This window comes from Misgurnus anguillicaudatus, unplaced genomic scaffold (assembly GCF_027580225.2).
Source record: "Misgurnus anguillicaudatus unplaced genomic scaffold, ASM2758022v2 HiC_scaffold_28, whole genome shotgun sequence".
Lineage (NCBI taxonomy): Eukaryota > Metazoa > Chordata > Actinopteri > Cypriniformes > Cobitidae > Misgurnus > Misgurnus anguillicaudatus.
The window spans coordinates 1,035,428-1,047,648 of NW_027395278.1; the positions used below are offsets into that span (position 1 = coordinate 1,035,428).

Genomic DNA, 12,221 nt, shown 5'->3' on the forward strand with positions numbered 1-12,221 from the left:
GGTGCTTCTCCTTGCATGAGCGGGTTTGTGGGCTTCACTTTGCATGAGAGAGCTTGTAATGCGCTTGTATTCCTTCTTGCACACACGTGGACTCAATGCGTGCGTCTTGGACTATTGCTCGGACCTGAATTAGAGAGGCTTGTCATAAATAAGTAAAAATGAACAAATAAATAAATGAGTGAACTACTGCCCCGCCCCCTGAAACTGTCGTGTATTGGCGATCTCACAGGCTGACGATAGGACGACCTTAAAATGGGGGATCTCGCCAAACACTAGCAGCGAACAACTTGCCTCATCTTACTCCACTACTCCAAGTCTAACTGTAAACCAAGACCATGTGCGGCATCCAGAAGTGCGGACTGGAAAATGCCTGCACAGCGTTACGCATGGTGCGTAAACATTATCGATCACTTATCTGTGATCTTTAACTGTCATTATAGTTTATTGGGGATTATCAAAATTTATTGTTAGCGAATTATTGCCCAGCATTACGTTAAGACCATAATTTGCATCGTCCCTTCATTTCTTGTTCCAGTAACTGCTTTAACAACAAGGTTTTTGCTTTGATTTTCAATGAATGCTCATACTAGACTGCATTGTAAGTTGCTTTGGATAAACGGTAAGGGATTCTGACATTCCTGGCTAGAGACCAGCATGATTTAAAGCCAATACAAAGCCAGTTTTTCCAGCTCAGATAATGTGTGGAACATGACTTGGATTGGGCACTTTCTCCAGCATCATCTTGTTGGTGAAAAACCAGGTTTAAGAAGTCAGTAAGATCTTTAAGCCAGTGATATGAGTCATTATAGAGGGTTTGAAGAAACAAATCTTCACTGCTCATAATTTTTTCACAGCTCAAAATCTCTTTCCTTCACCGATAACTTGACACTATCCTCATAGGGGCAGGAGACAGAGTTGACTTGACTTTTGTTTCTGTTTCAAAATCTGTTTTGTCTTATCTGTTCCTGAAGAGTCTAACATTAATATGTTAAATATTTGACAGATGCTTCGGTTCATAGTGACTTTAGTTTTTAATGTGTCTTGGCAAGCAAACAGTTCTGAAGGTTTTCTGGTTAGAAATGATACATACAAAAAATCATTTGACTTTTTAATGAGTATAATGAGATTAAGTGTTATTAATCTGCCCCCATGTTTGAATTTACCGTGCTGACCTGAATTTTTCCATAGGTATGCAACATATAATTTGCTAAATAAGTTCAAATTTTTTAACAGTTTTCTTTCACAATTGTATATCATTTTACTTCAGAAGACATAAACCAGTTGGAGTGATTTGGATTATGCTGATGATGGATGCATGTGTTTTTGGATTTTGAGTCCTGTTTGAGGTAACATGGCAAAATTTTAATAATATTTAATAAAAAAAAATTCATTTGTGGTCAACTGAAGGAAGGAAGAGATGGCATGAGGGTAAGGCTAAATGATAGCTCTTTAAACATCCCCAATGCACTTGGACGAGGAGTGCTATTAGTGTAATGAAAGTGGCCATTTAAAGACTTAAAGAGCTCAGATGCAAAACTTGCTAAGTGCGTCAGACATATTTTCTTGTAAATTTCTTATTAATTATATTTGGTCAGACTCTTAATGGATTCTGGCAACAAAACGATATTTCTGAATGGCCTGAGGCTGGGATTAAGCTGATTTGAAGCATTATACGTGCCATGAGGAGTCGGTTTATATCATTATCTCGTTTTTGACGAAGATGGCGTTTAGTGGCTTTTGCATCTAAGCTCCTCATTTGAAAATTATCAAATTATCAAGTTATTAGGATCCATTTTAAAGGCAGGGTGCATGATTTTTGAAAAACACTTTGAAAAGGGAGTCGGGCCGAGTACCAAAACACACTTGTAGCCAATCAGCAGTAAGGGGCGTGTCTACTAACCGACATCGTTGCCTGGGTTGCGTATGTGTGGGGTGGGTCTATCAAATGAAGGTCCAAATTCTATTGGGGTAGGGGCGTGTTTGTGATTTCAAATGTCAACATTGGCTTTCAGAGATCATGCACCCTGCCTTTAATAGCGATGCTGCCTTAGTTAACCTTCTATGTAGACAATCCAGGCTGTTTAACAATGGGCCTGTGGATAATACACCGTTAAGTGGGTTACGGTCAGTAGCAGTCAGCGGTCCCAAAAGACTCACGTAAGCAGATTCTGCTGGAGATAATTAATGCAGATATTGCACATTTGTGCCCTCATCTGTATTTATTACAGTTATTTATTGAGCCAGGTGTAGTCATTCATTAAGCCCAACAGTCAATGAGCATATAGCAGAAACATGTTTAAGAAGATGAATAAAGCCTTGTTCTGACTTTCCTGATCAGGTAAACAGTACTGAGTGGGTACATTTGAATGGACAACCTTTGCATACCCATTATCTTCATTAGCCTGTGACCTGGGCAATACTACAGTTCTGCACATCCACATAAAGGCACAGATGTCTGCATTTTGCCACAAAAACCACAGTTATGGACCAGATAGAGAGTGATATAGCACACAACTGTGTCACTTCCTGTAGTTTTGTGCCTTTTGTATTTAGACACACAATGTGAGAAAAAATAAATAACCTTATGTATTATTCATTAGAGGGCATTGAGTCATTAAACATAGTGTGGACGAGGGAGGCTATTCTTGGTGAAGGTCTTTGTTTGTAGAAATTGTGCAAGGAATGCTGATAACGGTAACCCGTTTGTGAGAAGAAGGTCACACACAAGGGAGACATGAAGAAGCTTCAGGTGGCAATTGCCACATTTGTTTGGTTTGCGCACTGACAAGAATCCCGGCACTTTACAACATGTTTGTACTTGTAAATTACACATTTTCCCTACGGACAAACTATGGGGAGTTTGCGACATCAGCGCATGACGGCGCCGTAACAAGCGAATTACATGCTTGCTTGTTTTCCGTGTTTTGAAACATACCCAGGGGTTGTGCTTTAGCCCTGGAGAGGACGACATTTGGGAATTGGATAGGAAAAGGAGGAAGCTCTGCATTTTTGGTTTGTTTACATTTCCATCAGGATTTGTTTGTCTTATCATACAGTAACAATGGACAGCGTGAAAAAGGCTTACTGAAACAATACATATACTGTCTGTGTGTGTGTCAGTGGTTTTGTTGAGCTGATGTGATTAGGTGGTGTTTAATAGATAATGCTAAAAGATGTTAACCGGAAAAAAAGCAACAGTAGGAAAGAATGATAAGATTGGAGCCAAACATTTGATACTACAGGAAACTGCTCAAAAGTTTGATATAAGTTGTCCTGGTTTATTTCCATTTATTACTCGGCTCGTTGGAATGCTTAATTCTTATTGGACAGTCGCGACATTTGCAAGTTTGTTATTCCCAGATAACAAGCGCTAAAAACAAATAATACACGGTAACATGGATGCTGCAAATCATTTTGACAGGTACAGTTTAATATTAAACAAAAATTAAATATAAATATGTCTTTTAATAACCTATATGACATTATATGAAGAGTTTGGCACATAGCATCTTTAGGTTATAATAACATAAAAATTTCAAATCCATAATTTGATTTTCAAAGATTTATTATAAAATTCCACAAAATGCAATAAATCCATTACAAGTTTTTTTCAAAATGCTATAAATCTATTGAATCAATATATAAATGTGCATTTATCTTTGCCATGTTATATTCATAGTTGACTAGTGGTAAACACTTATTAAAAAAATAAACATTAATGCCATTAATCAAAACACTTACTTTGTCATATTAAGAACGCTGTCATTGCTGCTGTCATCCTTGGGATGCCTTCGCTGAACTTTTTTTGACAGCAATCAAGGGACGCAAATTCAAAATATGTGTTTGGAGTGTCGTGTGTTGTTCGTCATTTCAATATATGGGTGATTTTCGCGAAAACTTGGTTTTAAAAATGTCAAAAAAATTGCTTAAATTTACTTTTTTCCCACCAGACATTGAAAAACAAAGTCTGGAGTAAATGGGAACATTAATTTAAAAACTTTTACTTATCATTTAACACTTTTTGTAACATAATTTAAAAAATTAGTCCTAAAAAATCTCATTACCGCAACAGTCAGAAAACATCAACACTGACATATTTTCAAAATGACATGACAAACCTGAAAGAACATAATTTGGAGATTCTGCACATGCATTTAAAATCAAAGTATTATGCTTCTATTAATTAAATTAACATTTACTAAGCATCTGTTGCGGTAATGATAATCAAAATGTCGTGTAAGCATTCTGACAAGACAATATTTCAAATTAACTGTAAAAAAATGATCTTACCTGGTAGCCATCTTGAAGTAACTGGTCCATGTGCTTGGTCACTCAAAATCAAACTTTATTAAAATTCTGTATGTGTGCTTAAACTGTTCTTAAAAAGTGTTGCGGAGGATGAGAACATCAGGCATGGACACATCATTTTTCTTCATTATTATTATACATGAATATTCAGTTAATATTTTTTCTGTCATCTAAAGTAGTCTAGCAAAACATCCATTTATTTTTTTCTTAATATTTTTGTGTTAATTTGATTAAATTACAACATAACGCATGTTCAAACACAGCCGGACACATTGCGGTAATGAGAATTTCAGCAGAAAATTAGATAAAATTTACAATTATAAATTCTTATGTAGAAATCACACATTGTGCAAGGTAGAACACAGTATTGTGTTAATTCTGATGTTTTTTAATGTTACTATATTACACATTTTAAAGCTAAAATCATTAGTGCCGTGGTGTTTCAATGGTTTCGTGAGAATCACCCATATGTGTTCGTTGAGTCAAGTGAACCATGTGCATCATGCATCTTGTCAAAATAAGTGGCTGCTGCACACACGTCGAAATGGTTTATGATAAAAGAGATGCTCACGTTCACAAAATACTCCCTTAACAGTAAACTCTGATTACACAAGAGATTAAGCGAGTATCTGGCAAACGCGAGCGTCTCTTTTATCATATATCACATATTTTGAAATGACGAGCCACACACGACTGGCTACATAGATGTTGTGACGAGCTTCACATTGTGCGCCCTTGAAAAAAAAGTCACTGGCCGCCACTGACTGTCAACCATGTTGATAAAAAATGTTAATGAATTTTGGTAATTGAATGAAATTGTTGAACTATTGATTTTTATCCCATTTACAAATTGTATTGTATACTACATTGACACTTTCCATCTGTTTCTAGCTCACGTGGAGAACGAGGAGCAGTACACCCAAGCTCTGGAGAAGTTTGGAGAGAACTGTGTCTACAGGGATGACCCTGACCTGGGATCAGCCTTCCTCAAGTTCTCAGTCTTCACCAAGGAGCTTACAGCCCTCTTCAAGAACCTGGTGAGGACGTTTATGAATGTCTGCAGAATCCCATGAATTTCAAACAGCTTTTGTATAAGCTGTTAACGACCTCTGGGTCTAAAATCTGATCCTGAGTTACTGGTCTTCAGGGTGGATCAGCTTTCACAACTGTGCCCTAGCGGTTACAAGACTCTAGAAAGTGAAAGTTGGATCTACTTAAACAAATTACTTGAATTTGTAACAATTAAAAAATTAAGTTTTGTCAACTCAAATATTTCACTCGAAGTGAGACAATTTTAAGGTATAGTTCACTCAAAAAGGAAAACTCTTTATTCTGTTGTACACAAATTAAGATATTTTGATAAATGATGGTGAGCACAATTTTGGGAAAAACAAATACTATGGAAATCAATGGGTACCGTCAACTGTGTGCTTACTGTGTTCAACATAATAAAGAAATTGATACAAGTTTTAAACAACACAATGTTGACAGAATTGCAATATTTGGGTGAACTATCCCTTTAGCGTGGATCGTTTTAAATTTAAAAAAATGACTTCAATTCACCCTCATGTCGCTCCAAACTCATAACCTCCATTCATCTTCGGAACACATTTTAAGACGTTTTAGATTTAGTCCGAGAGCTTGTTGACCCTTCATTGAAAATCTACGTACGGTATACTGTCCATGTCCAGAAAGGAAATTAAAGTAGTCCATGTGACATCAGTGGGTCAGTTAGAATGTGTGGAAGCATCGAAAATACATTTTGGTCCAAAAATAACAAAAATTACGACTTAATTCAGCATTGTCTTCTCTGCCGCTTCTGTTGTAAAAGCGCATGCTCGAGGCTAAAGTCACGTGATTGCAGTGACGCAAATGGTGTACCTCAGCTTTGTTTTGTTTTTTTTTTGCTTTGTTTTTGTGGAAACGAACGCTGTTAGTTTGAAAAAAAAAACTTCGCAAACATGTCTGAGAATAACTCATCATCTGCGTCACTGCAGTCACGTGGCTTTAGTCCGCGCAAGCACTTCACAACAGAAAAGAAGAGAAGACAATGCTGAATAAAGTCTTATTTTTTGTTATTTTTGGACCAAAATTTATTTTCGATGCTTCAACACATTCTAACTGACCCACTGATGTCACATGGACTACTTTGATGATGTTTTTATTATCTTTCTGGACATAGACAGTATACCGTACATTGATTTTCAATGAAGGGTCAACAAGCTCTCGGACTAAATATAAAACATCTTAAACTGTTCTGAAGATGAACGGAGGTCTTACGAGTTTAGAAAGACATGAGGGTGAGTCATTAATTACTTTTTTTTTTTTTAGGTTGAACTATCCCTTTAAAGTGAAAAGTGAGGAAAAACTGAAGTATTTTTTTAAGTTTATCCAACTTTTTACAGTTTACATAAACTTAAGCTGAACATTTCCAGTTATATTGTAATTTTGGGGTTATTTTCTTGTCAGTATTTGCAAACAGGATGAATAATGGCCCTACTGTTGCTATGCATGCATGAATTATTCACTTAAACCATCTCATTTCTCTCCTGCTGTGACAGATAATTATGTTTCTTCTTTGCCGTTGTGTATTTATCTTTACACGGTTATGATAACCATTATAGGAAGACAATTACATTGCTGGGAAGAATGGAAGAGATTTATCTAATGCATCACTTTCTCTAGTTTCAGAACATGAATAACATCATTACCTTTCCGTTGGACAGTCTGCTGAAGGGAGATCTGAAAGGGGTTAAAGGGGTAAGTTCATTACTTTAAGCCTATAAACGGGTTTCTTGGGCTTTTTGGCAGTTTATCAGCATCATATTGACCAGTGGATGTCTCAAGCATGTGCATCAACAAGTCCATACATAATGGATAGATAATATTCCTTGGCTTACACAGGCCTCAGTTGATAAGTGTTGGGAATGACACGTTTGGACTCAAATGTACTTTACTCAATGCACGAACACAGGTGTGGACAGCTGGCCAACACATTGCAAGATGTATGTGCGTTCTTGCATTATTGTGGCGGTAACAAATCATATTATTTAAGGGGGTCCCTCAAACATCAGCAGATGAGTGGTAATAATATTGAATAATTTTATGAACAGTTTTGGGGGGAAGTAGATGGTGTTTCGCATCTCTCTCAGAATGTGGTGGCAATATGTCAGCTTATCAATTTTCAGGTTCCCCTCAGCAAAAGCCCCTGTTACTCGAATGCTCCTGTGTGTATATGCTCACATGAGCTTACTTGTGTGAAAGACAGCTGGTTAGACGCTCTGCTGAACTGATTCTCACAGTGTCCTTCTAGACATCTACATTCATTAATGTTTACCATAACCTTCGTGACCTTCTCTGCACCACGTGACACTTGTCTTTCTAGCTCTTAGGAAGGAGCCTGATGTGATTTACTCCTAATGAGGTGCTCGGTTCAGATCCCTGTCTGGTTTCCTTGGAGACCCCGCTCTGTCTTTCTATTGGTGATGGGGCTGAAAAAGACATTCTGCATGGGTGATGTGATTCCTTAAATGCGTAGTTAAGGATGAAAAGAACAGTTAACTGCATCAGAGAGACCCCAGAAAGAGCCGTAATTGGGCCTTGATGGACACTCAGGGATACCTTTACACTGAGATAAGCTTCATCTAAGGTTGTATTCTGAATATCACTGCCTTTCACCACCAAATTAGCCAAGTTGTACTTCAAAGAAAGCATTACGGCATCACGGATATTAAAGGATTAATCCATTTTCTTAAAAAAATCCAGATTATTTACTCACCACCATGTCATCTAAAATGTTGATGTCTTTCTTTGTTCAGTTGAGAAGAAATTATATTTTTTTGAGGAAAACATTCCAGGATTTTTCTCATTTTAATAAACTTTAATTGACCCCAACACTTAACAGTTTTAATGCAGTTTAAAATTGCAGTTTCAAAGGACTCTAAATGATCTCAAATGAGGAATGAGTGTGTTATCTAGTGAAAAGATTGTCATTTTTGGCAAGAAAAATTAAAAATATGCACTTTTAAACCACAACTTGTCGCCTATCTCCGGTCCTGTGACGCGCCAGCACAACCTCACCTAATTGCGTAATGCAAAAAGGTCACGTGTTACATATATGAAACGCATATTTGCGGACCATTTTAAACAATAAACTGACACAAAGACATAAATTAGTATCATTCCACATACAACGTTGGAACGGTCCTCTTTCTCCACACTTGTATACACTGGGGCATAGTTTCGATACGTCATCCGTGACCTCTTGACGTAATGACGCATTGCGTGAGGTTGTGCTGGCGCGTCACATGACCAGAGATAGACAAGAAGTTTGAGATCGTTAAGAGTCCTTTGAAACTCTGTTGAAACTGCAATTTTAAACTGTATTAAAACTGTTATGTGTTGGGGTCCATTAAAGTCCATTCAAATGAGAAAAATCCTGGAATGTTTTCCTCAAAAAACATAATTTCTTCTCGTCTGAACAAAGAAAGACATCAACATATTGGATGACATGGTGGTGAGTAAATTATCTGGATTTTTCTTTTAAGAAAATTGACTAATCCTTTAATGCTTATTTATGGGGTTAGGGATTATAGCAAAATTTCAAACTTAAATGGCATCTATTATGGCCTTCTTACAAGATTTTATATATGTTTTAGATGTGACCACAATGTCTCTGTGAAGTTTTAGCTCAAAATACCCCATTGATCATTTATTATAGCATGTCCAAAATGACCCTATTTGGGTGGGAGCAAAAAGCGCTGTTTTAATGTCTGTACCTTTAAATGCAAATGAGCTACAGCTCCTTACTCCCTTAGAAACAGACAAGGGGCCCTTTCAGTTAAAATAGATCTGATTAATACAGTCTGAGATAATAGTTTCTACTAGTAAACAGAGAACAACTTGCTGAGGGTGGAAACTATGGTAATGCAGGACTGTAAGTGGGCGTGGCTTTATCAATGTGACCTCATGAGTGTAATGAGACCGCTTTGGTTTAATGAGGATTAAAAAAAGGGGTGGATTTTTTTTTTTTATTGTAGGGTGGTTGTGTTCACAAACTGCCAAAACACATTATGTCCAAACACATTGTAAAAGTGGATTTTGCATAATAGGGGCCCTTTAAGATTTTAACTATGGTCAGTAATTCTAGCTGTGTTGCAGAGAAGCATTGGAGAGGTGTGATTGTACCTTTTAACACAATTTTTGTTCAGAACTTTGTTACTCATGCTTACTTTTTTAGGCAACAATTAGGTTAAAAGGCTGGTCTGGCATCAACCCCTACTGAGTCATAACAGATTCTTATATAGAGAAATAAATCCTGCTTTACGTCAGCTTTCCGTAAAGGTGATTGGAAGGACAGAGGCAGCTGTCTTATTTCAGCAGCGGTTATGGAGTGCTAATGATTTCAGAGCGGTCTATATCAGCATTGTGCTCGATATTTGAGCTCAGCAGGGACTGGAGCTAATGGATGAGGATTGTGGGTCTCAACTTATGCCATCATTCCGGTCATTAACCTGAACCTGTGCTTCATTTAACCTGTCAGTATGTTAAGTGAGTCTTTGAAATGAAATGTATTGGGGGGTTATTAGAAGGTCGTTTAGTTTTGTTACCTGTCTTTGGAACAACAGGCTGTTAAATGAAGTCAATTTAATGTGTATGGACATCATACAATAATAGACAATAAGTACTTTGGTATAGCTCAGTGGTAGAGCAATGGTTCGAACACACATAACCAGGGCTTGACATTAAAGCGGAACTCCACCCTAAAAACAACATTATGCTCCAACACTATATTTCATCACATATAGATGGTTTCAGCAGTAACAACATAAACACGCGGCTTTCGTAGTCATCACGTAACTTCCGGTAAACTCTGCGAAAGAATAAATAAAAAATCGTCTGCTAGCTAACTTCAAGTTGACTTGAATTGATTTGAGGGCAGGTTGAGGGGTAAAAGAAGCTGTTAGGCTTGTTCGACTTCATACGGCGGTGCAAGAATCGACAGTCGGATGCTATCAAAGTACCGCGAGAAATCATACGGATGAGTTCGCTTTTAAATCGCTCTCGCAGAACTTTTGCCGGCGCCGCATAAAGTCGAACAAGCCTGAAGGCTGCATTGATCAGTGGTTAGTGGGTGGAGCTAATGACTCAATCCTGGTTAATTGAGTACATTAAAGGAATATTCCATTTTCTTAAAAGAAAAATCCAGATAATTTACTCACCACCATGTCATCCAAAATGTTGATGTCTTTCTTTGTTCAGTTGAGAAGAAATTATGTTTTTTGAGGAAAACATTCCAGAATTTTTCTCATTTTAATGGACTTTAATAGAGCCCAACATTTAATACTTAACTCAGCACTTAACAGTTTTTTTCAACGGAGTTTCAAAAGTCTATAAACGATCCCAAACGAGGCATTAGGGTCTTATCTAGCGAAACGATTGTCATTTTTGACAAGAAAAAAAAATGCTCTTTTAAACAACAACTTTTCGTCTAGGTCCGGTCCAGCGCGACCTAACGTAAATGCGTAGTGACGTAGGGAGGTCACGTGTTACATATATAAAACGCACATTTGCGGACCATTTGACATACAACAACTTCGGCACGGTCCTCTTTCTCAACACTTGTAAACACTGGGGCGGAGTTTCACGTTCGTCCTCTGTGACCTCTTGACGTCATGACGTATTGTGTGGGGTCACGCTGGCACATCACGTCCGGATTTAGACGAGAAGTTGTGGTTTAAAAGTGGATTTTTTTATTTTTCTTGTCAAAAATGACAATCGTTTCGCTAGATAAGACCCTTATGCCTCGTTTGGGATCGTTTATAGTTCTTTAAAACTCTGTTGGGCTCTATTAAAGTCCATTAAAATGAGAAGAATCCTGCAATGTTTTCCTCAAAAAGCATAATTTCTTCTCGACTGAACAAAGAAAAAGACATCAACATTTTGGATGACATGGTGGTGAGTAAATTATCTGGATTTTTGTTTTAAGAAAATGGAATATTCATTTAAAGACCGTTACGAAAATTCCTCTTCAACAGGCTATCAATCAAATTTATCGAAATCGTGCAAATTTATTTTTTTTCTCAAGTAAAATGCAAAATAGAAATAAATAACAGGCTAGAATGTCTAGGGTTCAATTCCACTTTAAGCATTCTCATGTAGTTGTCCTTGGGACAAGTAAATATGTCATTCACTTGTCCAAGTAAAAAAGATACCTGCCTGGAGATAAAAATGACATTTTCGTCATCAGGAGGGTCTGCGGTCATTCCACGTGCAGCCCAAAATTTAGACCGCATGGGCAGTACGCGTACAACATGGCATGTTTGAGAAAATATTGAGACAGGGCACTCCACTACAAACAATTACACAATAGACAGCGTTCTGCTATTAAGAAAATATGCATACTAATTTACATTTACAAGGTACAATCATTTCCAAATGCAGGAAATCTAAGTATTAAAAATTGCCTTATTTTCCTGTTAAAGGGTGTTTTGTCATGTGCCTGACCTCACCGTCCCCTCTGAATCTGACCCTGAGATGTGTGTTGGGTCGGAAGAGCTTAAGCTGGCGGAAAGCAGACAAGCTGACATCATACAAAAACCCATCAACCTGATGATTGTGCTTTCTGTTCCTCAGCTGCCTCTATTGTTTTACTGTGTGTGTGTGTGTGTGTGTGTGTGTGTGTGTGTGTGTGTGTGTGTGTGTGAACGAGACATTCCCTGTTCAGTCAATCAAACTGACTTTGCTGGAGTAGACGGTTTTGTCGGCCTCAGAGGGTGTGATTTCAGCGTTGGCCTTTCTGTAGACGCTCATTCAACTGTAAAACACCCCCAGTCAGGCTTTTCCAAGCCCTCTGGCTGATATGTGGTCTGAAAATCCAGGTGACGCCATTCTGACTCAGCTTGTTAAAAACA

At 37.6% G+C, this 12,221-nt stretch overlaps 1 protein-coding gene across 4 annotated transcripts in view; it reads left to right on the top strand.

Moving 5' to 3' along the window:
- LOC141362525 (arf-GAP with SH3 domain, ANK repeat and PH domain-containing protein 2-like) overlaps positions 1-12,221 on the top strand; it is a 110,812-nt gene that overhangs the window by 53,706 nt on the left and 44,885 nt on the right. For all 4 annotated transcript variants that reach the window (XM_073864739.1, XM_073864740.1, XM_073864741.1 and 1 more), the window contains exons 3-4: positions 5,200-5,345; positions 6,994-7,068. In XM_073864739.1, coding sequence (XP_073720840.1) covers positions 5,200-5,345; positions 6,994-7,068 — 221 coding nt within the window. The remainder of the gene's footprint in view (positions 1-5,199; positions 5,346-6,993; positions 7,069-12,221) is intronic.